The sequence below is a fragment of the Micromesistius poutassou genome, assembly GCF_964030765.1.
Source record: "Micromesistius poutassou genome assembly, chromosome: 8".
Classification (NCBI taxonomy): Eukaryota; Metazoa; Chordata; class Actinopteri; order Gadiformes; family Gadidae; genus Micromesistius; species Micromesistius poutassou.
This window is the reverse complement of record NC_140278.1, coordinates 17,772,147-17,799,448: the sequence shown is the minus strand read 5'-3', so window position 1 is coordinate 17,799,448 and position 27,302 is coordinate 17,772,147. Positions and strand designations below refer to the sequence as shown.

Genomic DNA, 27,302 nt, shown 5'->3' with positions numbered 1-27,302 from the left:
ATAGTACACGTTTTTCTAACCTAGCTGATGCGTGGTCGTTATAATAGTATTAAACAGTTGTAGTTGAATGGGTTTTCCCATCATCCAAAGGCACGAAAAGCAAGCAGGAAAAGCGATGTGGAATAACGTTGAATTTTCTACGGGGTCAGAATCTGGTCCACCGAGTGGACACTTGTGTATTTGGCCGGAGATGGAGGAGACCTGCACGGCCTCCCGGCTGCCAACCGAGATCATTTAGCACATTTACAAATGACCAATTATTTCAAATTATTTGTATCACTATACTCAGTCCAGTAGATGGCGATATAAACACTGCCCTCTGTCGCTTGTTTTTATTTCTTTGGCAGACGTGTGTTGAAATCTGCTTGTTATTTACATTTTAAGGCATATTATGAGAAGCATATGACCTACCCACCAAGAGCTAGTGAATATTTGTGAATAATAACATGATTAATATCAAAATAAGATAAAAATCCACATGCACAAGGACTCTTTAATTATCCTGTCCGTCCATTCATTCACCTCATACAGTAACTTTTTTTATGACTCTTCGGGTCTCCTCCACCAGTACCACCTTCCCATCCTCCCTCTCCTCTCGTGTCCTCTCTCTCCTTCTCTTCCTCAGCAGGTAAAACAGGGCAACGTTGCCCAGCATCCCAACACTGATGGCCAGAATCACGCAGCCAATCACCAGTAGATTTGAGGTCATCCCCTGCGGCCGATTGGACTGGTCCCATAGTCCTAGCCCCAGTACGCTAACCCCAATGAGAGTGCCCCAAAAGCCTAACGCCATCATGCAGGAGCCCCAGGACATCTCTGAACCCCCAGTCACCACGGTAACGCCTGCTACAGAGACGATTCCCCCTGGTAAGGTCACTGTCTGTGACTTATGGTCATAGGTTACCCCTGTAGCGTCAGAGGACGGCAAAGTAGAAGGGTCCAGGACGTCCATTTTAGATGTCATGTTGGGCTTTATTTGTGTCAGGGGTCCTGCAGGGACCAATCACTGGTGCTCGTTGCTATGTGTCCCTCTTATCAGGTCCTGGGTCTTCTCCTCTGGTGCCAGAATTAGAATACCCTAGAATGTGATGTTCAATTGCAGTAAAAAAAAAAATAATTAAGGAGATAGCCTTCATCAAAACCAATTAAGAGTGAGGACAAGTTAACGAAGATGAAATGTACTATTAACCGCAAACAGGAAACACTAACTCCCTATATACAACTACAGTATGTTAGTTATAATATCTATATATATATATGTAGTTATAATATCTAGTTAATATAAATTATCTGATACAACAAAATATGAGCTCCAATCTATTTTACTTTAATATTATAAACGGAAAGGTTATGAGAACACCTACCTTAGTCTCAGCCCCGTATTGAGGGGAAAGGGATATGACCAGATAAATGCCTATGTATAATTCATAAAGATCCAGTTAATATTTCATATCAGTCAGGTCCTTATTGTGCTGTTGTGTCTCTCCCCTTGCCAGTGGTCAGTATAGAGGAGTGAGGAGGACTGGTTGCCTGCTACTTTGTCACGTTGCATCACCACCTTAAGGGCCTGCAAGATGGCGGACCGTTGTTATGATTGTTGTTATCATTTGTTTGTTCCACCCGGCTCATGCATTGAATAGGAAGGGCTTGTCTGTCATTATGACCCATTATGAACCATTAGCTGGCATTTATCTAAGCGCACTCCCTTCCTCTCCTGCTCATTACTTGTTATCTTTAACTCCCAGAGGAATTGTTTAGGTGCAGAATGGATGATTTCTTATTTTCCCAAACATCTTTTTATTCCTATTGCCTCGCCGTCTCCATGCCATAAGCAAACACTCTGCATAACAATTTGAATTATACTGAACACGCAGCCACTGCCGTTACCATGACAATCAGAAACTATAAAATCCTGAATTATGTTTATGTCCTTAGGCCTATCACAGAGGTGGAGAGGTGGAGGATACAGCCAACATGTTCCTGTAAGGATGGGGTGAGGGGGAGGTTGGTCCGCACGTATTCCCAGCAAACATCACAGATGAGCAGCTAGGCGGAGCAGTCTGACATACTGGTGGTGCTATGACACAAGCACTGCTACTACAGTTAGCTAGTATAGGCTACACTTATTATTGACTTATGTCACTGGAACGGTTGTTGGGGACTCCCGCCTCACACCTGTATATGACAACTATTTGTATATTTACATATATATGTTTACATTCAGGATATTAATAGGCCAACCTTGTCGCATCATCGTGCAACATTTGTCATGTTTGAAATTGGTTGTTTTATGCTTTTGTTCTTCATAACAGCTCTAATGTCTATTTATGTACACATTCTATATGCACTTTATCTGCTGAATGCTCTTTGGTCTTCAAGCTTTATCTTTTAAGACATATCTGCCGGCCGGCAGTCTATCAGATCTCTGCATGCTCTACATAGGATGGAGCTTCAGAAACAGATCTAGAATCAGCCTCATCACCACCTGTTCCACACCCTCAACACGGTCAACATCGGAAGAGCAGATCCCCCAGCAGTAGCAGCAGCAGCTTGGCCTTTAAGAGCAGCCCAGGCCATAGGTCGGATGTCAAGGCTAGTCCGTTGGGGAGGGGAGGGGGTGTGCCTGTGTGCTCCTGCACACAGGTGTCACAGGGATAATGTTCATGGTAATTGGCTCAGTTGGACACAAGGCGAGAAAGGTGGGGCATCCGTAATCCAATAGATGGACTCGCTGGGTGAATATTTATAGAGGGAAGAAAATCCCACAGAGGAACATATATGTTTATGGAATAATCATTTAGGAATAGAATATACGTCTATATACGTTTATAATTTACATTCTTTACTTCTCCACATTACAAGGCTGGGGAAGTGACTTTGGCCACTATATTGGACAGATTGTGTTGCAAACAAACACATTTCATATAAACATTTACAGCAATAAAATTAAGTTTATAATATCCTCCATCACATGAGAGTCATCCTTTATTGTTAAGTATTTTAGCTGTGTTTGTAGCACATTGTAAACAAGGATTTAACCTTCTAATCAATATTTGTGTTCTGACTATTAAAACACAAATTCAAACCAGAAAGTTAATGTTGTTTTCATCTTACTTGAGGAAAGGACTAAGCAGACGGATGGTTCACTAAAGAAGAGAAGCCAAACTATGTCTGTGATATTTACACAATGCTAGCCTTATTCCTGACCACTAAAGATGAATACTTGGGACTGCCTCTCAAAAGCTCAACACCAAGGAAAGCTCAACTCTGAACCAAAATACATCAATAATATAGATAGATAGATAGATAAATAGATAGATAGATAGATAGATAGATATACATAGATACATAGATACATTCTGTCTGTTCTAGCGCGTTGCAGCGACTGCGACTGGATGCCTGGACTCTCCTTATGGTTAACCAGCCAGTACCCCATCATCGATTTAATATGTTTTGCCTGTATGTATGTATGTATGTATGTATGTATGTATGCATGTCAATTATGGCACCCACTGGACTCCTGACCATCCCTGGAAGGAGGGATCCCCCACTCTGCGTTTCTCCTCAAAATGTATTCCTTGCTGATTAGGAAAGTTTTTTCTTGCCCTTTTGGGGGCTTGGGTCAGGGGGGATGTCATAAATATTTGGCCTGTTAAAGGTCTCATGAGACCTGAGCCACCAGGTGTGGTGTGATTAGCTGTTACAAGCCGTTTTTTTTTTACAAGCCGACATCACAGGTGGACGTGTCCACCTAGATGTGTGACGATGTGAGATAGATGAGCAACGTTTATTACAGTCCACTGGGTAAGCTGGTAGACCTATCCAGCACACATCTGGGTGGACACGCCCACCTGTGATGTTATAACAGACAGATTTTTCAAAACGGCTTGTAACGGCTAATCACACCTGGTGGCATGTCATGGGACCTTTAAGCCATTTGAGACAGTAATGGTGATTAAGGGCTATACAAATAAAATTGAATAGAATTTATAGATACATAAATGGATAGATGGATAGGTTCTGTTTTCGGGGATGAATAAAGTTACTTCTATCAAATATAATATAATAATGTGTTTGCATATTAGACACACACACACACACACACACACACACACACACACACACTCAAACACACACAAAAACACACACACAAACACACACCAACTACATTCCTGGCTATGCTGGGCTGCCTCCCTGGAAATGTCTATCAGTGGTCAGTTTATCTTTCTAACAAGATGTTGCAGTGGCTTCCTCCTCCTCCTTCTCCTTCCTGCTCTTTCTATGTTGACGCGTTGGCAAGGCTTGTATGTCCCTCCCCTTGGCCTTCCCTGCACTTTTTCCATCAACTCAAAAGAGTATGTCTTTCTTCTCTTGTCTGTGTGTGTGTGTGTGTGTGTGTGTGTGTGTGTGTGTGTGTGTGTGTGTGTGTGCGTGTGTGTGTGTGTGTGTGTGTGTGTGTGTGTGTGTAGGAGGTGGTGGGTGGTGGGAGCCCTAATCAGAGAGGTTTAGAGGTGAAGAGTGGGGCTCGGCTTGGGCAGGTCACATGGGCCATGCTGTAATTCTCCTGTGCAGATGGTAGTTCAGAATAAGTCAATTGTAAACTAAGCCCCCTCAAGACTCTTAGCACAATGCTAGACTATTCTCTCCCTGCATGGTCTTCTTACCTCTTCTTTCCATAATCTTCTCCACCACACTTGGAACAGTATTAAAAACATTTAAAAATAAAAGAGAAGGATTTATTTAATGTAATGTGATCTAAACTAATCCAGAGGTTATGTAACCCCACATTGAAACAATCCTGAGCTTCACAACAGGGGTTCTTATCCACTAGTAGAGTCACTTTGTTTAATTGCTGTTCCACATGAGGCCCACGTTCACTATACCCTCATCCCACCATTTAGTGCCACATGAAACTCTTGTCCCTCATCAGCCCCCCATCCTATTTGGCTACCTAAAGGTGCTGACGAAATAACAGTTTAATAACAAAGGCTAAAAAACACATTGGACCTGAACGGCATCAATACATCAGCCAGCTACTATCTCAGCAAACTGCGAGAGGCAGTAGAGACGACATAGGCCGCAGGGCTCATTTCTCTCAGAAGCTCAGCCACCTTAAATCCTGTGTTAACATAATTAACCCAGGCATCTATGGTAGGAGACTAAGTCTTCATCCTCATCCTCTCCCATCGGCCAGTCAGTCAACAGTCGGTCTCTGACACACATCAACACATCGAATAGGTAGGTGACTTACATTACTTGTATGGTGCTTATATGGACTCATTGGGCCTGCACCACCGTACGGTGTATAGTAAGATCTCTTGAGCATTTACTGTTTTATCTCACTAGACTTTGTTGTTCTTTTCCCTTTGCTTTGCGCCTTGGAGAAATAATCAGAGAGGCCCAACCTCTGAGCAAAAATTCGCCTTTCTCCTTGGAAGAGAATACACGACGTGCGCGTACAAAGGGCATCTGCAGATCTGACCTGTCAAGGAAGACCCCAAAGACGAGCACAGCAGGGACCAGGACAGGGACCAGGACTAAGAACCAGTGGGGCAGCAGCTCAAAGGGGGGGGGGACATTCCTAAAAACAATCTAATCCAGTAAGATGGGAAACGCCACCAGCAGCGCGATCTCCAAGGAGATCCTGGAGGACCTGAAGCTCAACACCAAGTTCACGGAGAACGAGATCTGCCAGTGGTACGAGAACTTCCAGAAGCAGTGTCCCACGGGCCGCATCAGCCCCGAGGAGTTTGAGCAGATCTACTCCCGCTTCTTCCCGGAGAGCGACGCCACCAGCTACGCCCAGCACGTCTTCCGCTCGTTCGACACCAACGACGATGGCACGCTGGACTTCAAGGAGTACATCATCGCGCTGCACATGACCTCCACGGGCAAGACCACGCGCAAGCTGGAGTGGGCCTTCTCGCTGTTCGACGTGGACAAGAACGGCTACATCACGAAGACAGAGGTGACGGAGATCTGCCAGGTGAGAGGGAGGAGGTCTGGGTCGTGGTGTGTGGCGTGCAAGGTGATATCGTAGTCATGATCAATGCTTATCGATGCATGGTATTTTTTTGTGACGGGGACATAGATGACGGATGGGATGGTGGATGGTGGATGACCGCTGATCCTAGTGCTTCAAGCAGGTTTTATACATCTCAATATCTCATCTAGGAGAGTAGTAGAGGGTAACATACAAGGACTTTTTTAAAATAGTTTCAAGATTAAGGGAATCCCTATGCAACCGTCGTCAATAGTAGATCCTGTTGCTTTGAAGACTAAAGGCTGAACTCTATGGATTACCTAGTGGCCTTTATCCTGTTTAGTGGTCCATTAGTTTACCTCATAATACTTACAATGCTTGGTTTTATTTTCGTTCCTGGAAAATATATAGAATGGTCACATTCTTGGAAAAAGTCCAGCCTTCTAAATATTTTAGGCTAATTAGTCACCCTATTTGAGCCTCACAATCCAGATAATCTATGCGATTACAGGTTTAACACTCAGATATAAGCAATTCTGTGCTCAAGCAATGCTTAGTCCAGCAGTCTGTTTTCTGTTTACGTAATCCACATTACTTCAGTAAAAGAGTATCTTGCACCATTAAATCTACATTGTGATTTCCAGTTATACAGATATATATATATATATAGTTAAAGATGTTATGAGCTCAAATAGGTATTATCTTTTATAGCAATCCAAATGGAGGTTCAAATCCCAGAAATAACGCAAGACTCAAATAGCATGAAATACATGTACAATGTTGGAAGATACCTCCAAGTTAGCCTACATAAATACCAGTTTGACCCACTGGACAACAAAAAGCCTCCACATTCTTCAATGTGACCACCAATGTAAAATGTCAAGTATGTCAAAAATCATAACAAGATCAGAAAATGAATCTGATCATGAATTTGGAATTCCTAATCAATTCAAAATGTTTGCATTAAAATGCACACGTGAATACACGTGGGCATATTCACAAAAAAACTAGAATACTGCACTACAACCAAACCTCCTTGAGGCAGCGGCAGCTGAGGCGGGCCGAGCAGGATGGAGGCGTAGAAAAATCACATCTTGCACTTTGGCCTGTGGTCTGAGTCTTGGCACTAATCCATGTTAATCTAGGTGTCTTAAATGTTCCAGAGGACTCTTTCCCCCTCTGTATGTGGGACACACACTGAGAAGGCCTGACCCGTGGAAGTGAAGCGGCTGCCACATACATATGTTACGATGCTAAGTGGCTTCGGGCAATCCCTCTGGGGAGGGAAAACAACAGTATGGACTGGCAATGTTGGATCAACAGACACATAAACACACATAATAAGGATAGATTATCTTTAAAAGGAAAAAACACTGTGAGAAGCCCCCTTCGGTTAAATAATCTTGGTTATGATATGTTATATTGTGTGGAGACTTAATACCTTCAAGAGATGATGTGGATTGTTTGAGTTCTTCTTCACTGCTGCAGTTGTGAAGTGAGGGCCCTCTGATGTCTGACGTAGATGTAGAAGTAGTGTCACGGTGCCTGTCACACACAGGCTGGACTCTATTGGACTCTATAGTGTGTCTATTCTCATACAGCAGACTGCCTTGTAGTCCACATCCTGTATGTTGCGAGCCTGCTCCATATATTCTAAAGATCTCTACCACTTATATGGACTATTGCATTTGCTCTAACTATTGTGGTTCATTTTGCCATAATAGCATTATTGTATGGTATAAAGCATGATATTTGAATATAATAGTGATAATAATAATTATAATATATTGATTACATGCTTTGATTACACTCCTCCACTTCTCCACTACTCCACTCATTCTGGAAAACATTTTTTACTAAATGTGTCTGTAAACGTTTACATCCAGGCAAATGTGCAGAATTAACATTCGTCCAACCCCCCCCCCCCCCCCCCCCCCCCCCCCCCCGCCACCCAGGCCATTTTTAAGCTGATCCCCAAGGAGGACCTGGACAAGCTCCCCGGAGACGAGAACTCAGCCGAGAGAAGAGCCGACAAGCTGTGGTCTTTCTTCGAGAAGAAAGACAATGGTAAGCTGGATCCCACACACTCCGCACACACGGTAAACACACGGCATTCTGCTGCTTGGAGTTCAGCAGAGCTCACGTTGTCTCACGTGAAAGTGAGTGGGAGAGAGGAGGGGGAACCTCTCATTGCCCTGTCTCAGCAGCTGGGTGCACAGCCTGTCACAGCCATGTGTTCTGTTGTGGTGTCTGATCCATGGCTTAAGACCGTGCAAGCATTGTATTGACCTGGGCAGCTCAATCCTGTTACAGCATTGCTAGTCATGGAGTTTTATATTGAGCATAACAAACAGTAGCAAGGGGAAATCCTTAACTAAGCCCCACATGTGTGTGAAAGACAATACCACGCGTTACTGTTTATTCTTGGGTATCAAGAATTGATGATGTGTTACTCCCACCTCCTTATCATCTTTCTCTTTTCTTTTTCTCCTATCAGAACGATTGGCAGAAGGCGAGTTTATCAAAGGGGTGATCGACAATGAAAATGCTATGCGTCTTATTCACTACGAGCCCGTGAAGGAGTAAATACATGTCTCTCTCTCTCTCTCTCTCTCTCTCTCTCTCTCTCTCTCTCTCTCTCTCTCTCTCTCTCTCTCTCTCTCTCTCTCTCTCTCTCTTTCTACTCCCAGTTAGAATGTCTTCTTTGGTTTTTGGCATGAGTTTTTCATAAACCCCTAGCCTCCCCTCTTTAAGACTATGTAAATACTATTCTTCTGCAGTGTCTTCGCACTGTACTCTTTGATTAATTAAAGGTTTATTTGATGATCAATTGACTTGGAAATATTAAAATAATTATTGTTATTAACATTGAATAATAATGAATGAAACATTTGTACACTGAAATAATATTACAGATTTGTATTTATTGCAACTAGAATAATATGTGTGGATATGGGATTTTGGGTAAGGGTACTTTGGGATAATGGCCAAAAGGACATTTTGGCTAGAAAGTAACCAATATCAAAATAGTGAAAATGTAATAATAAATCTTGTGTATATTGTCTACTATGAATACACTTATTGCCCAGACAGAGTGTAGATTAAATGTTTTTGGTAAGATATGGAAATTATGTGTTTTTTAGGAATAACAACCGTTTTGAGTAATTATATCGAAAGTTAAAACCAAAAATCTAAAGATTTGTGCTGGTCATACTGAATACTGTTTTTGACCAAGGTACTGTATTCTCCAAATTGTACACTTAATAAATCTTTTTTTCTCAGATTTCATTATGTGTTTTTCTACCAGAGAACAAAGTTAAGCATTGACCTAGAAAAAACGAAATAAGTTGGGTGATAAAAATCCAATTGAGTAGATGACACATGAAGTCTCATGCTTTCAATTGTATTTGTCATGGACAGAAAATCCAGGATTAATTTGGACACCCACCCAAATATAAAAAAAGTCCATCATTTGAAAGAACTGGGCCATGGGCAAGTTAAGTTTATATTAAAATTTAAGATAAAAAACAATCAAACTTTTGAGCCCGTAAGCAGGTGTATTGCACGTGCCCACGAGTTCACTTGAGTTTGCCTACAACATTTCAACAAGATCGTGTTCAAGCAAAGTGCAAAAGTATACATTTCAGATTCACGCATGACAACATTTCCCTCTCTACTGCCCATTTCTTACAAAACTGCTTCCGTGCAGAATGCTCATTCCGCCCTGCCCCCATCAACTCCTGCCCTCAGTCTCTGGTCTGTCTATTCCAACTTCTCCCCATCCAACTCGGGATTACCATCATAATCTTCTGCTTTAACATCAGAGAGCAGACTTTTTCAAATCTCCATAATCTTTCCATCTCTGTGTTTCTATCTTAGGATTGAGTCAGGATATCTGTAGACAGAGTATGTGTACTTCTCCTCTATTATAGAGTCCACTTCCACAAGATTAAATTAATATGAATGAGATCATAGACAGGGATGCTAGGTCACCGCAGAGTCACCTGCATCTACACCCAGGACTGAGAGAGCGCCAGTACAAAAAACTTACTGCCCTATGTCTGTTGTCAAATGAATGACAACAGACATAGGGCCATAACAAACCTTGAATGTCTCCTAGAAGAGATTGAATGATTGACACAAATTGAAAGTTCTGCTCTTTTTTTCAGGAAGTCAATTCTTACCAAGAAGTCCAATGTGAGCCAAGCATATAAACGCAAGTGCCATATATAAAATAATATATCATCAACTTAGCATATACTGTCATAGAGAGAGACCTGATCTCCTCCACCAGTATTTGGCACTAATGAATAACGCTGAGTAATGCAAGCGATGCGTGTGACCCCCGCATGTACAGAAGATTACACATTGCACATCGTTGATGTGTTTGGTCAGCGTCCGTTCACGTGAAAAATCCTCATGGAAAAACCAAGTTTATCTGTACCGCCATCTGCAGTGCGCCTCTGCTGGCGGCCTCTGCAAAAAACAGCGAGCGATCCGTCTTCTAACAGGGCGAATCCACCCTGTCCATGTCCGCCCCCTCCATCATATCCATCTCCCTCTCGCAGTCCTCGCATCCCTCGGTCCCGCAGCCGCCCACCAGCACCAGGGTGGGCATGGCGTCCCCGTTGCCCACCCCCACCACCGTGCCGTCGGGGGCCCAGGCCACGTCCATCATCCCCCCGGGACACTGCAGCAGGCCGCTGACCGAATAGAGCCCGCCCCCGGGGACCACCTCGTCGTAGGCGGGTGCGCAGGCCACCGCTCGGGCCTCCTCCAGGCGGAGGCGCTGTCGGCGGCGCATCTCGATGATGGTCTTGGTGTAGGAGTTGAGCGTGACCACCGCCGCGCCCATGCAGCAGCTGAAGGACACCCACGCCAGACTAGGCAGGAGGAGGAGGAGGAGGAGGAGAAGAGGAATAAGAGAAAGAAGAAGAAGAAGAAAAGAAGAAGAAGATTTAGGTGGTCTAAACACGTGGACATAGCAGAGATAAAATGGTGTTGGTAATATATGGAGATGGTGTAGGTTATTAGATGTTATAAAACGGGTGGCTTAAATCAAGCGATCTGATTGGTTCCTAACTGTTGTATAATGAGCGTATACACACAGCTATGACGCCCATTCAGTTTACGGAGTTCCGTATCACTCCGCGCCTAACTTGAACTGTTGTTTATTTATATATAAATGACGGTATATAGTTCACTGAAGCCTAAAAATATGTTGATTGATGGAGAGGGTGGAAATGTTGTAAAGCAATAGGCACACGGTGAGTGAACTGCTCAATAGTAGGCTAAATTTCTGGCGAACCAAGCTACCGTCTCTAGCCTTCTCTCTGAAGGATGCTACAGTGTGTTGCATAGCAACCGCCGCTCACTTTGCAGGCAGCCAGGAAGGACTACATTTTTGTATTCGTTAAAAAAAATGCTTTTCCGACTTTCTCGCTTTTTCAAAATTGAGGGTGTCTATGACTTTCATTTCGACATACTTATGTAACCATTTTATAAAAGCAATAGATCACTTCAGTCAGTGAAATGTGCTCATTATACCACATAATGAGCACATACCACAGCCTGTTGTGATCTATTGCTTAAATGTAGTGAGTGTGTTATTCTCTGTATGTTGGAAGTGAAGTGTGAATGCTGTAAGAATGCTGTCATTGCTAATGCTGTTGTTGTTTGGAAGCCTACGCAAACGACCAGCCGTAGTCCCAGGTCTGGGGCCTCCAGTCCTTGGGGCCCACAATGACGGTCATCTGGAACACGGTGGTGAACATCATGTGAGCCACCATCCCCATCAGACCTGCGACACCAGGGCATTCGATAAGCGGACAATGATGGAAGAGAGGAAGAGAGAGAACTTCACTTGTGTGTGGTTCTTGGGAAGGAGAAATAATGAAGTTCAGAGTGGGAATGGCTGAAGGAAATATAACACAAACACACTACATCTACTTAAAACACCTTTTCACGACTGCTGTACGTCCTACCTGAGAGCACGGTACAAATGGCCGCGTAGGCGTTGATCTTGAGTGCGTGCATCTCCTTGTGGGAGCACAGCAGCTCCAGCCACATCAGCAGGAAGCCCATCCCCAGCAGGCCGATGTAGGTGAACTCTGAGATGACCGACAGCCACAGCACACCTGCAGCACACGCCACCGCATGGGCCAGCCCGGAACACACACACACACACACACACACACACACACACACACATACACATACACATAAACACACACACATGCACACACACACACACACACACACACACACACACACAAACAGTCACGCATACGTTACAATAAGAGCGCTCGGTTTATTGAGTATACAAGTATTTAAACGTATAATATTAATGTTGCATATGAACTGACCTTGTGTTTCCCCGGGGGTTAACTCTATGAAGCTACGGCACTTCTCTCCTGTTCACAAATGTGATGTGAACAGTTAATGAAATCAGAAATCAAATATTTCTGTCAATCTGAAAATGATCTGAATTATTATCAGAAAAATATCTGAAACCCTGAATAAAATCATATATCTGATTGCGTCTGCATGTGTATGTGTGTGTGGATATGTGTTTTCATTTACATCTATCGGCATGTGCATCCTCACACCCATACCACACACACACACACACACACACACACACACCCACACACACACACACACACACACACACACACACACACACACACACACACACACCGGTAGGACCTGGGGTCTCACCATCGCTGTGTTTCTCACAGCTTTCCCAGAAGCCTGTGTGGAAGTATCTGAAGGCGTACTTGTCCTCGCCCGTCTCCCAGATGTAGTGCACGGCGTTGGCCAGCTGCCTCTGCCGGATCTTGGACAGCTCGTCCCTCCGCGCCGGAGACATGGTGCGGTTGAAAGGGTTCTGGGTGGGGCTCTCTGGAAGACAGCACAGAAGAAGACCGGAGAACGGCTCATGTGACAATCAAAGGCATGCTGCTCTGTTAAACGTTTCTGATTTTGTCGAAATACAACTTTAAATAAAGTCTGTGCTGTGAAGACCTTTTTAAAAGTAGATAATCTGCAAGTATTCCAACACCTACTTACAATTTATTTCTTACATAACTTGTGATCTGAGAGTATAACAAACTTTCTCTCCAACCTCATTTCACCCTAACACGTTATAGATGGCTGGGAGAACCTGGAATGTCTGATCAGACATAACACCTGCTTTAGAAGGCCTGGAGGGAGGGACCAAATAGAGAGCTCTGCTTTATTTCCCAAAGCCCCACTACTGTGTGAAAAGTGACATGCTGCCCTCTTTCAGAGTCACATGAGGGTAAGTCTTCATTATTTGGAAGTCGAGTACACAAACTAAGCACCTATCAGTATCCTAGATAATTCCTTTATGGTGAAATAGTCTGGATTAAGCCCAAAGGCAACAAAACGTGTCAGAACACCATCCACCTGGACAGATTAGTTCCAGGTATTTATTTGCACATATTAGGTGCAATACATTAGGTCCACTTCAATCCAAAACGTTTCAATCTCTGAGGCTTATGCACATTGACCTTGTCGGTCCTCTAAAGTAAAAGGTCAATGTTTTTTAGATTAACCCTTGACCCAAGAGGGATATAATCATATCATTGTCCTGATCCATCATTTGACCTATTCCATCGAATTATTCAACAAAGTTCCCCAAAGAGAATTCTTGAAGTATTTTCTAGAATTCACAGCAGCAGAGTGAATCTGATGTGTATGTGTGTGTGTGTGTGTGTGTGTGTGTGCAGGTGCATGCGTGCATGTGCGTGTGTGTGTGTCTCTGTGTGTGTTTAAATGAGTGTGCACATGCATGTGTGCAGCACGTAGCATTTCCCTAACGACGCCCGCATTTCTCTGCCGTTGTTGGGGACGTCCCACGCGTCCACACCCGTTGTCTTACCTGTGGTGTACGCCTCACTGTTGTTCTGCCCGCAGTTCTTCATCTTGACGGGCGACAGGCAGAGGGGCTTCACCACCTTGTGGGTGCCCTCGGCCCAGTAGGAGGTGCAGAGGGCCAGGATGGAGAACACCAGAGCCAGGGTGGTGAGGGACAGGGAGAGCAGGGAACGGGAGCGACGTGACATGCCCTCTAGCATGGCCGCGCACCGCTGGGGTTAGGGGGGCAGGCGGTTGGCAGTGGGGGGGGGGGGGGGGGGGAGGGGGGGGATGCAGAATGAAGGATTGGGGCAAAAGGGGAAAGACAGAAAGAAATGAGGGTCTGAGAGTCCAGCTAAGCGAGCAGGGGGGATGAGGATGTGTTGAGACTACGCTGTGTAAGCAGGTTTGGGTCTAAACTAAATAAGAAGATGCAGAGATGATATGAGGGCACCGAGATGATATAACAGTTCACATTGGACGCAGTAGGGATTAAAAGCCAGGAAGACGGGATAAGAATAGGTCAAGTTCTAACATATGTGGCCTAGAGACGGATGGAGCAGAGGCATGAACACACAGGGAGGACTGTGCGTGCAGGGTGATCCTGCATGGGGGAAGGCAGCAGGATGTGAGGGCATATGCTGTATGCAGAGCTTTACTCTTTGATCCTGTCAAGGGTCACCATGGCGACGATGTGGCCAACCATTCCTGGACCGCAACATCCTCTCAGCCACCCAGTCAAGCTAGCTAATATCTGTCGTTTGTGCCGTTAATTCAACAGATGTTAATCAATCACAAGTCTTTTGCTTCATTAGTTGTGTAAAACAAAGCTCCACCAGCGCGGTCGCCAAAGGAAGGCGTTGGGTTCTGCTGTTCTTGAGGTCTGGGTCATGATTTTGGCCCGGGTCACATGACGGCCCCCTCCATCTGTGGGTGGATGTTGGTGAGGAGGCGTTCCAGGGCATCAGTAATGCACACTGTCCAGTGACCTAGGTTCAGATCCGTGCTCTCCCAGATTAAAGCTGCTGGCCTGGCCCTGCCTCTCATTACGGAGGCTCCTTGACTAAAACCTCAAGTTGTAGACAAGATGGAGGCAGTAATAAACAAGAGATTACTTTTTTTGATGAAATTATGGATAAGCCTCGATTCTAAATGAAATTTTTGCAAGTAATCCCCGTAAATCAGCTTTGGTCCGTTTGTGTTAGGTGTGTTGTCGTGTGACACCCACGCTAAAACCCTTCTCCGTCCAGTCCCTCTCTCTCTCTGTGTCATACGAGGGCTTGCACGTCCCCAGCCCCTGAAATGCAACAAGACCATAGGTTAACCGGCTATACTGAGCTCTGTGGAACAATGTAGAAAGTTGATCCTTGGTCTCAGCTCATGTGCATGGCATGACACGCCATACAAACAGGCTGCTTAGTTGATGCTTAGTGTGTACGTTTAGAATTCATATTGACATGACAGGACATGGAATCCTATGTGAAGGATAGTCATAGAATTACATAGTGACCACTAACTCACCATGATAAACTAGCTTACTACCTAATTAATTACACCTTATTAATAAATATATTCAGATAATCTAGTTGATTGCAGAAGCCAGATGTATGCTGAAATATATTTTAAATTCATGTTTCAATTGCATGTATAAAAATATCAAAACACTTAAATGTTGATGACAGGTGACAAGTGACATGGCGACAGAGACTAGGCTCTATTTTGGTGTTTTTTTCTCTTTACTGCCTGCAAAAGATCAGATAACTGAACCCTGAAAGAAATCCAGTTTAGACCCTAAAATTATATTTCAAAATATTTTATTTTATGGTGTTGCAAGTGTCTGTGCAATCCTTAAAAATGCAAGTAATTTGATTACCAGTAGTCAATCTCTTTAGAAACAAGTGCCTACCTGTTTTTAAAAAGACGTCTCAAGCCATGCAGCCTTTCCAGTGAGCAGCAGGAAATCCTCGCTTTTTATGCCACCAACCAACATGGGTACTCAATACAAAATGGCAAAATGATTTACTGAGAAAGCGTTTATGTCCAGTCCTCCATCACCTCCAGTAGAAACATGGCTTGCTCCTCATCCTAGACTTGCTGTTGTTCCTTCCATACTCCACCATCAGCTTGAGCCGGGACCACTACCTCTCTAGATGCACATCGTCCTACGTCAGGACGCCGAGGACACTGCGAAAGGGTGTCCGGCTCAACTCTTTTCAGTCTTTCTTGGGAATTAAAGTCCCATCCCTCTCCTGAATGATGTAATCCCTCCTAGTCCATCTGGTGATGTGCCGCTCTGTCCCTTCACCTCTTCTCCCCTTCCTATATCTTTACCTCCAGTGAAAGTAACCTAGGAGCATGAGACCTCTACTACGTTCTGTTCTCCAGGTTGGCAGTTGAAGAAACTGAAATTATACAGTGAAGCATTGCTTGTTGATGCTTCTGCCCGCCAATCTGTGCCAGCGCAGTGCAAATCCAAATCCCCACTAGTCCAATGATTTAAGTTAATGTGTTTGGGTGCCAAATCAGTATTCGACAAACAGGAACGAGAAGAAGACATTGGGTTTAAATAGTAACAATATTTATTTACAATGTTATGTACAAAAAACAACCAACCTCAGAAATAAATTGGCAAAGAAAGAAAAAAACACTTCATAATTTGTCGTTTCTAGTATGTATACCTTGGTTAACAAAGTGTTACAAGTTAAATGAGGAACCAACATGGAGTTCAACTAAAAACATTAACCCCAGGCTTGGGATTTACAATAATGTAGAACCAGCTTGCCATCACTGCCAAAACACTGCAAAGTAGAACAGGACAGATTAGACATATTTTTGTGAAAAACACACAGAATTACACAGTATTAACACATTAACTAACCTAACGAACATTAACTGTTGTTCCAAATCTTACAAATATTACTTTACATTTAACTCACAACAAGACCCAAGCATTTACACTTCAAAAGTGGAACCTTAAAATGTATTTATCTGTAGCCACTGTTGTGATTACATGTGTATGATTCAACATATATCCCTCTTATCATTTTACTATTCAGAATCATCTTAACCATAAACTGTCAATGTCTGAACAATCTATACAAGTTTGAAATGGGTTCATTTAAGTCCCTAAAAGGGTGCTGTAGTTTATATTCAAGAGCTATAATTTGTGTCATTTGTTAGAAACACCATAGACATCCATCAGCTATTAGTGAGTGAAAGAGAATATCTGTACTGGATGACTGCAGCCTGGGCATTGTATAAAGGTGATTTCAAAATTAGGCCACTCCTGGTCAATTTCTGCACTAACAGTTAGGGCTGCTCGATTATGGAAAAAATCATAATCACAATTATTTTGGTCAATATTGAAATCTCGATTATTCAAACGATTATTTTTGAGTTTGAAAACATGATGCATTTATTCATAATTTCTCTCCAAAAAAAAACGACACTTTTTAAATGAGAACTTTGAAATTTCCCCTTAAAAAAATACACAAAATGGTCAAATAGAAAATAAAGTCCAGATATGAATCCAGCTGTTCTGCAATTTCTATTTAAAAAAAGAATAATAATTGTTTCAACTCGATTATATTAGTTTGGTTATCGTTTCACTCTGAAATCGAAATTGCGATCAAAATTCGATGAATCGCCCAGCCCTACTAACAGTGCTAACCCTTCCAAGATTGGTTCGGGAATCCATCTAGCCTCTCAATCACATTCGCTCACAGCATTATCATAGCTCCAGCATCATCATAGCTCCACCACAGGTGTGTGGATACAACACTTCTCACTAGCAGAGAAACATAGGGAGGGAGGGATTCTGCTCTCTTCTACTCACTCTCTTTACACCTATGAAATCATACAGCCTTTAAGGAAGTGGACAACTTTCAAATGGGGATAGTTGAGGTCAAACTTGCTCACATACAGCACCCCCTACTGGTCTTTCCAAGATCTAACAATAATAATGTAATTATAATTATTGTATTATAGTATAAGACTTCCCGGCATGAGGAGTTGTTTTTTCCTCATTGATATTTAACTGGTCGGTCTCGAGATCAATTCAATGGAATACCAAATGTATACAAATGAAAAATGAATTTTGTCAGGCTAAAAGGGACATAACTATCAGTGAATAATAATATAGGACAGCACCAGTGTCTCTGACTTGAATTCGAATTGTCCTGAACAGAGTCTTCCATACAAATGTGTGTGGGTTAAGCATTGCTTAAGGAGCTTTGTGCATTCCTTATTTAGCTTGCTTTGCTCAGGAATAATGTTAACCACATGTGTAAGCACATTCAAGATTTATCCAGCCTGATTTTACTTCACAATATATTGGAATGCAATACAGTGTGAATCCATCACTGGAACTGATACTGGCACTATCTAAGCATTGTATGAGAGCATTCTAACAAATGATACATATCTAATAACAATGTGAATGAATAACGGTTCCATTTCCAGTACTCACTTCGAATAGCACGCCGACTTCCTGGTCAGGCGATGGAGAAAACGATTGGTTGACATAAATGAACTGAAAAGCGTGCGGCAAGAGAAATATATTATGAATTAAAAACAAAGACAAAGCCATGTTTACCATATTTGGGCATTAGAGAATAGGCAGAGAGATGAATTCAATTGAGTCCTCACCAGCTGTTCATTGGGGTCAAGTTTGAGGAACTTTACAATGAACTCAGAAAGGGATTGTATAGTCCTCCCCTTCTCCATAGCCCACTTCTTGGTCTTCATTATGGGTGTGTCTCCTACTGCCTTCAACAGCACGTCAACTGAAGAAAGGGATAGATACATTATGGGGATTAAAACGACAGGTAGCATCCATACTACAACAACAGATCATTACAAACAAACTCTGATTGATTTCGAGAAAGGGCTTCCTAAGAGGAATGCTGTAGCCCACCTGACATAACATAATCACAAGCACTAGGCCCAATAGCGTACATAGAATGTGTTTCTTAATCTCAATTATGTAATAGCATTAGGAAACGGGTTTGTCTCACTTATTTTCGCTAGACACTGCACATCTTATCGCAGGAAGCTCATAAATAAGAGACGTAATCCACGTAAACAAAATGCTAGCATATGCGGAACTAGCTACATGTAGCATTTAGCATCTGGCAGTGTAAACAATGCTCCCCTTTTGTATGTCATGCACTTATATTTCCATACTTTTTTTCTTCTGGTCAGATGTGGCTGAGTCCCCCGGAGTGGTCGCCTGTGGGGCCGGAGGCTCCTCGTTGTGGGACTCTGTTGGGGACTCGGCATTGTCAGACATCGTCAGGTGTCTGAACCAGAATGAACTACTGCTGTACAAGGCCCGCCCACCGTGTATGTTGTGTGCTAGAATATGATTCGCTAGTTGGTCATTCCGTCAAAGAAACGATGGGTATTATTTGTTCGCACAACTGCCAGTCTTCAAATAGCCCTCTTCCTTTCGGGAAAATAATACTTGTTAAATAGCTGTTTATGGTGGGATTTGCTCTGAAAACGTTTCTAGCTATGGAAAGAGTGGGTGCAACTAAGGAGAGCTTTTAACTCTTATTTCTTAATAAATTAGAGTTAAATTGAACTAAATAACCAAATGAATAACATGTATTGAGTAACAAATGAATAACAAAAAAATTATAAAACTATCTATATTTACCACTTATTAATCTACCCATGGCATAAACATTAGGTCACTCAGATTGTATTTCTTATCGTAGTAACAATCCCCAATGTGCACAAGATTGGACCTGCTAGAGAAGGGAACGGGGGTTCATATGGTGTAGGGCGCTATCCTCCAGCACGTATACCTACATGCATGGTTTATGTTTTTTCCATTTCTACATATATTTTGCAGCTAGGGTTTGTTTTGCTCCTGTTACAGCTCATCCAAGGCCTATACATTTCTACGTGTCTGGCCTAAGCAAGTGAAGACAATGACAGTAGGCTGCTGGCCTTTCCCTGCTCTGTAGAGACTAGAGCGACCAACAGTTCTTATGCTGTTGCATTACAACTGCACACGGTGTAGTATCACCAAATAGGAATTAATGTTTGTGCTGAACTGCTCTGCACTATTGCTAATAACGTTACATCTTTAGCGCTTTGTTTATTTCACTGAATTGCATAGGATTTATGTTGATGTTGTTTTGTTGTTTGTTTTGTTTCTTTGTTGTTCACATGTCTTTTTTTTCCTTAGCAAGGTTTAATGTCTGCACCCTTTAACCAGGTCACATTCTTGTATGTCTCATTGGATAAGGTCATTGAAGTAATCAGATTACCATTCTAATATCTAATAAAACAATCCTCCAATGTATTAACCTTGTCAAACTACATTTGAATGAGTCAACCTTTTTTTTCTTCTGTTGAAACCAGAAAAGAAGGAAGAATGAAGAAGGAACTGTTTCTTATTTTTTTGCTGTTCCAAGCATTGTACTGCCCCACCAAAAACATTCATCTCAAGTTCTAAGAGGCGTGGTCAGGAAGTCAGAGGCAGGGCCAGGAGTCTGATGTCACCCAGAGGGCGGAGAGTGTGACGTTATTCTGGGACAGACTGAAAAAAAGGGAGGGGTTGAAGAGAGGGAGGGAGAGAAAAAGGAAGCTGCCTACGATAACTTTTTTTGTTTCTTGAAAAGTAAAACAAACTTTTGAAAAGCAAAAGCATGACAAAAAGCCAGGCACAGATCGACTGCCTGGGAACGGAAGAGATTTGAGACGTTTAGAAGAGGGATTTAACAGCTGACACTTGATTCGTGCAGATCTGATGACATCAACATCAAATATTATCACTGTGTGAGGCCTTGGGCCTTGTGTAATCACAAAGAGGTAAGAGTCACGCTTTCTCAACAACAAATGCTGCATAGCTCTGAATGAACTACGTGTGGAGTTTGTACATACTTCGACTAGCTACCCCTTGTCTTGTTAATGTAACATTTTCAAGTACAGTGCAAATCCTCTTCGGGTGTCAACTTACTGTCTTGTAAACGACACCAACTGGAACAAGAATAGCTGATCGTATTGGCTTTCATGGGAGAGGGGGAGCCTTCCCGCTCCATTTCATGGTCAAAACAAAGTAAACAGACTCATTAAGACAGACCTTATCTGACCTCCTATAGGACAAAACCACATCATGACGACAGACCTGGACTCCAGTCTGACCAGCATAGACTGGCTGCCCCAGCTGGGAGTCAGCAGCCTGCGATCTGGCCGGGACAGAGGAGCGGACAGGGACAAGAAGAGAGACAGAGGGAGGGAGAGAGGAGACCTGCTGCCCCCTGTGCCCTCCCCATCGCCCTGTAACTCCAAGGGGAAGCCCCCCCACAGCTATGCCACTCTCATTGCCATGGCGATCGCATCTGCCCCTGAGAAGAAATTGAGTTTGAATGACATCTACACCTGGATCAGTGACACCTTCCCCTACTACAACCGAGCAGGCCGGGGCTGGAAGGTAAGGGCTCAACACTTTAATGAATTATGTGTTTTCAATACATTACCTTTGTGATTCTATAATAATAATCTTTGGATAGGTCACAAACTGTTCTCTTCTTATACCCTTCTTGTGCTGAACACACAGCTTGACTAAGCTCTGATTTGATGGGGAATGCTATGAATTCTATGATTTATGTTATTTGTCCCCAACAGAACTCCATTCGGCATAACCTGTCTCTTAATAAATGCTTCAGAAAAGTTCCCAGACCACAGAGTGACCCTGGCAAGGTGAAGATCTATTTGTAATACTTTTGTGTCTCTGGGTTTAAAATTGGTGGTCAAAATTATAAAGCAGGGCATACTATACCTTACTATATACATTTATTGTCCTGTAATTATTCATCCGGTTTTCCTAGGGTTCCTATTGGACGATGGATGGACCCTCAGAGGTCAATCAAGCGAGGGTGCCCAAACGTCCATATCCAGAAGAGAATGAAAAGGTAAGGGAGAACGTTTGTCTTTAATAGCCAAAGTCATGTGACCGGTCTACTCATTTGCTTATTCATTGACTTCCTCTTACTTCGATTAACTCTCTCTCTATCTCCCTCCAGGTCCTGCATGTACCTGTGACGCAGGCAGACAAAACCACCCCACCTACAGAGCTGTCGGTCTCCAGATCAGACCAGCTTCCTCTCAAAGAGGAGCCCTTGGGTGCATTGCACCACACGCCGACCCACCAAGCATCTCTCTCCCCTCCCCCATGCAAGGTAAAGTTTCCCGGAAGTAAACCAGGATGGCAGGTGCTTTCAAGTGCACTAGCGGCTCAATAAAAGCTTTCTATATATATTCCTATATATTCTGATATTCCTCTATATATTCCTTCTATAATATGAATCTATAATCCTTTTGTTTTCCTTGCAGAGATCCTATACGCCTTGCTCCGTCACCATCCCCACAGTCCACAACGCCTCCGTCTCGTGCACAGCCACGTCCTACTCCTCCTCCCCCTTGTCCACGCTCTCTCCCTACCCTCATCCCGACTCTGCGGGCCCCTGCCTTCCCGTCGCCACGTCGCCAGCCTTGTCTCTCTCGGGGGCCAACGCGTGCGTGTCTCCCCCCGCGTGCACGTACACGCACGCCGTCTCCACGCTCTCCTCACACGCCGCCCAGGCGAACCCATCCCTGTTCACCTTCTCCGTGCCCACCGTGGCCACTTCATCGGCTCCACATTATCAGTCTGTCCCCCACGTCTCCGTCAGCGTTCCCCCCTCCGCCGCATCTCACCAGCCCCCCGGCGCTGACCCCCTTCTGCGCTTCACCTACGACGACCTGAGCTTCCCGGACCTCTGCACCTCTTTCAAGTCTCTGGCAAAAAGCATGCAGGGAAGAAGGGCCTCCCATTGTAAGTGACCTCTAGTCAACTCACAGTGAATACAGACACCGGTTCACGTCATTTAAGAGAAGTTAGTTGTCAGGAGCATTTAGCTTAAGGACGTACTACTACGTAAATAGCAGAAACTGGGTATTGACCCCAGACTCTTTGGGCTTTTTTTTTTTTTCCTCAGTGTCCTGAATTGTTAGACGTTTATGTTATGTGTCGCTTTGTGATGATGAATCTTTTCATTGTCTTCCAGCGGAAGCAAATAACTTTCTGGTACCAAACCATGACATAACCCCGCTGCACACTCCCACCCTCCTGCCAATATCCCCCCACCCTGGACCCATGAACCCACCGCCACATGACACGGAGCGTCCTGCTCCACACGGTTAGTCCCATCTCTCACTCTGGTCAACTCTCTGGTCGAGTCTTCAATTCATATAAACACCACTGTCTTGTTTCTCTGCCTGCTCTGTCCGCAGTGCTGCCAGCTGATTGGTTCAGCAACCCGGGGTCACTTAAAGAGAGCTTCCGCATCGCCAGCGGTCTGGACTGGGCTAACATCGACCTCACCAGCCACCCAGGTCCGTGTTCAGTTCATGTTTCTTCTGTTCTTTATTTTGAAAACACGCATGCCATCTATTCATATTTGTTGTAGATAGAGTGCTGGTTACTGATTTAAAACGAGCTTGAATGTGTCCTAAAGTTATCACATGCATTGGTCAGTTGATAAACATGTTGTTTTGTAAATTGTTGCATTTAATTATGAACAATGTTTGCCATCAGACCTGCTGGAGAGCATGCGCCAAGCCGAGCTCTGTGATTGGGCACTGGACCCGGGGCTCTTCACCTCGCTATGTGATTCGCTGAACCGCTTCTTCACTCAGAAGGGCATGATTGGGTCCACTTCTGGCAATAACTCCCCATTGGCCCTTGGCATCCACCCTTCCATACAAGGGCCGCACTTCAGTATGAATCCACCTCCTACCCTGGCTAGCCTCACCCAGCCATTGCCCCTTCAGTACCCACCCCTGGCTCTTCCCTTCAACGGAGCCCAGCTGCCCAGGAGAACCCTACACCACCAGGGACAGGGTCTCCAGAGGCCTCAGTTCACCCAGCCTGCTAGCACTGGTAAGTCATGGAGAAAGCCATTTATATAGTATTGGTATGGATATAGATGGGCTTGTTGGCTGTGGACACTGCAGATCTAAAGATTCTGTAACTAGTTCCCTTTTCAGGATCAAAACATTTTTATCAGTAAAACAGGAAATGATTTTATATGTGGCTCACATAAAAAAGGAGAAAGGTTGTTGTAATAAAATAGAACATGACTCATCATGTAATCCTTTGCTCTGTCATACCTCAGCCTCAGCCGGCATCCAACCCCAACCTAGACAACGTCCACCCTTAAAGCATCTCCATAGCAACAGCGAGGAGATCCAGGACGACTTCGACTGGGACTCCCTGGTGTGATCATCTCCGTCTGTGAACGCTTACCCACATGAAAGATCAAGATCCTGGAAAGCAAGCAGATAGACACCGACTGTTACACCATAAGTCATGCAGAAGCTGCCTCCCTAATGTTGTCATGTTTTACAGTAACTCTATCATGTATGACTGAGGATTTTTGTTTGAGGATACCACAAATATTTCTGGGATGTTTGGGTGTCCAGTTCACTTATAGGATTTTCTGCCAGAATTGTGGCAGGGAAGAATCAGATTTCTTGATCAGTTTCTATGTCGTGGAGGGTGGTTTATAAAGGCTTTTTCAGGCAACCATGAGGTGAGTATTTGTTATAGTGTAGAAAGAGACGTCCTAAATACTGAGCATTTCTGTCTTTTATTTGATAAAGAACCAAAGTAAACAATACAAAACAAGCCAAACACACTTCTCTTTGTTGTTCTCTTCATTTTACTTCATGTTTAGCATTTTACTTTAGAAATGTGAATGTTCACAGTTAACACAGCACAAGAATTGAACCTTACCCAATCAAGTTATTTGTGTTTTTGTTGAATAAAGTTAAATTGATTAGTAAACTAAAAGAAAGAGCCCATTTTTTAATAGCCTTCTTGTCTAAAACGATTTACTTTAATTTTGTGTGAGTAATCTGTAGCTTATTACCCCATTAGGGCAGGTTAGTTAGGCTACATAAGGAACGAAAATGCTTCTGATTAATGTAAATAAAAACACATCAAAACACAATACAAATAGCCTTTGCGTGCTTACATTTTGTTTTCAAGTGTTATACTTTCCCTCATTCTTTATTCAATAAAGAATTACATAACATAAATGAAAAAATGACAGAAACATAATAAATGGTTTAGGACCTACTAAATAAATGAAAATAAAAATAGTGGGTTTTTAATAAAACTTGAATTGTGGTCCAATCATTAATAGTTTAAGTTTAGTTTTTTGCACTGAGAGAGAGAGTCACTAGATGTTATAAGAAAGGGTATAATCAGGCAACAGATATTGAAATGAAAAATATTCTTTTATTCCTCTTTTATTCTTTGATGATCAAGATATTTCTTTAATTTTATATTATGAAGTTGTTCTTACATTCGATCCATGTGTTGTTATTTTCCATTTTGGTCGGACGAACCAGCGACAGTGTTATACACGGAGTTCAGCTACACCTCTTCCTATTGGCTAAACACGTACATGGGGACGGGGTTTACCGTCAGGAAGTTGGGCAACGGGGGGGAGAGGTAAGGGTAAAAACACATTCTGTCATCCTCAAAATGCATACATATTTACGTGTTCACATTTAGATATTAGTTGTATTCGACCAACAATGCTACTGACATTATCTTTCCATACAATCGTAATTTCTGCAACCAGGATGAAAGATACTAGTCTATTCCCCATGTAGACATCGTGACCTGTTGGCGGATAAACATTAACCCACTGCAGGTTGAACTCTCCCCTATAACAGATCACTCCACACAACACCAGTAAGTGCTACACCTCTCTTTAAATCGCTGTGAGAACGTAGTAGTGTTGCATTTTAAAAATTCCAGATCTGTGTTCTTTGACTCCAGTGTTCTTCAACAAATCTGTGACAGCTGTTTTCATTATAGATATAGAAAGCCTACAATCTACAATCTAAATGTCTAACTAAAGTTCAAGTTATGATCTTCTTCAGTAGACATGATTGCAATAAGATTTAAGTTTATATAATTTGGTATAAATCAGTGGCAGGTATTGGAAGGCTTTCTACCAACGGCTCGGTGCTGTTGCTGTGTGACATGCAGGAGAAATTCAGGCCCAATATCTTCCAGTTCACTAACATAGTCAACAATGCTGCACGATTGCTCCAGGTAGGACACACACACACACACACACACACACACACACACACACACACACACACACACACACACACACACACACACACACACACACACACACACACACACAATGCTTCTACCAAACATCAATTGATAGGATGTAGATGTATTTGTTATCATATTATTCCATCCAAATGAGAATATGCTTCATTAATGTGTTCATGCATAAGTGTGTGCCTTTTTAGCCCCCAAAAAATCATATTACTATTACTAAATGTATTATAACTATTGTCTGTGTCTGATTTAACTTTTTCCTCCCATCTTCCAGGCCAGTCGTATCCTGGGAATCCCCCCCATTGTCACAGAGCAGTACCCCAAGGGCTTGGGCCCCACGGTGCCAGAGCTCGGTGCAGAAGGTCTCACTGCACATGCCAAGACCAAGTTCACCATGATGACGGAGGAGGTGGAGAAGGAGCTGCTCGCTCTGGGGAACCCAAAGCAGGCCATCCTCTGTGGGATTGAGACCCAGGCGTGCATTGCGGTGAGAACCAGGGCTTTAGTACCAATGAGCATAAACTAAAAATATTCTAGTGTGATTTTCCTGTTAACCATTCTAGCTGATAGGATGACCTCAATGTTTACAATAAAGTTAGCAATTTGAAAAAGCTTTCCCATACCATAAGGTGGCCAATTCAAAGCATTTGACCATGTGATGTAAGCCAAACATATTCATCTCCCCACCCTCGAAATAAATAGCTTCTAATCATATTTTAAAGTGAATTTTGATTCTTCTACCCCAGTGCACAACCTTCGACCTTCTAGAGAAGGGAATAGAGGTCCACATTGTGGCAGACGCCGTCTCCTCCAGAAGGTACCTGTATTCTCCTCGGTAACGCTCATGCGTTACCAGACTGCAGCTCCAACTCAGTGGGCCTCATGACTGTGCTCTCCCCTGCAGCCAGACGGACCGTCTGTTCGCCCTCTCCCGGCTGAGGCAGAGTGGGGCGTTCCTCACCACTACAGAGGCTGTTCTGCTGCAGCTGGTCCAAGACGCCAAGCACCCCAAATTTAGGGAGGTCTGTCTCTTTAATGGCTGTTATTTTTTAAACTGACAGCCGCACCACATTTTCCATTCATTAACTATGCAAGGAAAGCATACGCAAGATGCCTGCTTATGTGTTTGATCTCTATTTTTGTTTACTGACAGATACAAAGTTTGATGGCCCAACCTTCTCCCGATACTGGCCTGCTTGCGTTCTTCAGCTCCCTGTAGAGAAACCAACCAATCATCAAACACTAACTAAAGCAATAAAAAGCTGCTATTTGACCATGTCCTTTATTTGT

At 43.3% G+C, this 27,302-nt stretch overlaps 6 protein-coding genes across 7 annotated transcripts; 3 read left to right on the top strand and 3 right to left on the bottom strand.

The window, feature by feature from the left end:
• Nucleotides 1-523: 523 nt before the first annotated feature.
• LOC311351855 (uncharacterized protein) lies at nucleotides 524-964 on the bottom strand (the record flags this gene model as incomplete). The annotated part of the gene is made up of 1 exon (XM_084472007.1): nucleotides 524-964. The coding sequence occupies one exon, from the start codon at nucleotides 962-964 to the stop codon at nucleotides 524-526; it is 441 nt and encodes a 146-aa protein (XP_084328133.1).
• A 4,641-nt stretch (nucleotides 965-5,605) lies between these two features.
• On the top strand, nucleotides 5,606-8,569 carry rcvrn2 (recoverin 2; the record flags this gene model as incomplete). Its single annotated transcript, XM_084472006.1, has 3 exons — nucleotides 5,606-5,986; nucleotides 7,939-8,050; nucleotides 8,481-8,569. The coding sequence occupies 3 exons, from the start codon at nucleotides 5,606-5,608 to the stop codon at nucleotides 8,567-8,569; spliced, it is 582 nt and encodes a 193-aa protein (XP_084328132.1).
• A 1,918-nt stretch (nucleotides 8,570-10,487) lies between these two features.
• Nucleotides 10,488-14,085, bottom strand: LOC311351842 (germ cell-specific gene 1-like protein; the record flags this gene model as incomplete). The annotated part of the gene is made up of 6 exons (XM_084471994.1): nucleotides 10,488-10,866; nucleotides 11,672-11,783; nucleotides 11,968-12,120; nucleotides 12,349-12,396; nucleotides 12,704-12,886; nucleotides 13,890-14,085. 6 exons carry the CDS (start codon nucleotides 14,083-14,085, stop codon nucleotides 10,488-10,490), a joined length of 1,071 nt encoding a protein of 356 aa, XP_084328120.1.
• Nucleotides 14,086-16,436: 2,351 nt separating this feature from the next.
• On the bottom strand, nucleotides 16,437-19,174 carry atg12 (ATG12 autophagy related 12 homolog). Its single transcript, XM_084472010.1, has 4 exons — nucleotides 19,049-19,174; nucleotides 18,512-18,648; nucleotides 18,333-18,395; nucleotides 16,437-16,662 (listed from the first exon to the last, which is right to left on the bottom strand). The coding sequence occupies exons 1-4, from the start codon at nucleotides 19,152-19,154 to the stop codon at nucleotides 16,603-16,605; spliced, it is 366 nt and encodes a 121-aa protein (XP_084328136.1). The 5' UTR covers nucleotides 19,155-19,174; the 3' UTR covers nucleotides 16,437-16,602.
• A 1,277-nt stretch (nucleotides 19,175-20,451) lies between these two features.
• Nucleotides 20,452-24,745, top strand: foxj2 (forkhead box J2). Its single transcript, XM_084471978.1, has 10 exons — nucleotides 20,452-20,686; nucleotides 20,977-21,308; nucleotides 21,503-21,577; nucleotides 21,706-21,789; nucleotides 21,901-22,056; nucleotides 22,211-22,691; nucleotides 22,924-23,055; nucleotides 23,150-23,251; nucleotides 23,454-23,798; nucleotides 24,034-24,745. Exons 2-10 carry the CDS (start codon nucleotides 20,991-20,993, stop codon nucleotides 24,138-24,140), a joined length of 1,800 nt encoding a protein of 599 aa, XP_084328104.1. The 5' UTR covers nucleotides 20,452-20,686; nucleotides 20,977-20,990; the 3' UTR covers nucleotides 24,141-24,745.
• Nucleotides 24,746-25,347: 602 nt separating this feature from the next.
• Nucleotides 25,348-27,285, top strand: isoc2 (isochorismatase domain containing 2). 2 transcript variants are annotated; one of them, XM_084472005.1, is made up of 7 exons: nucleotides 25,348-25,376; nucleotides 25,541-25,622; nucleotides 25,864-25,988; nucleotides 26,287-26,499; nucleotides 26,759-26,829; nucleotides 26,917-27,034; nucleotides 27,166-27,285. In XM_084472005.1, coding segments are annotated over exons 2-7 (594 nt in total). In that variant the 5' UTR covers nucleotides 25,348-25,376; nucleotides 25,541-25,621; the 3' UTR covers nucleotides 27,232-27,285. The 2 variants fall into 2 exon arrangements, with proteins under 2 accessions (XP_084328131.1, XP_084328130.1); XM_084472004.1 differs by lacking the exon at nucleotides 25,348-25,376 and having other exon boundaries at nucleotides 25,400-25,622.
• Nucleotides 27,286-27,302: the final 17 nt, after the last annotated feature.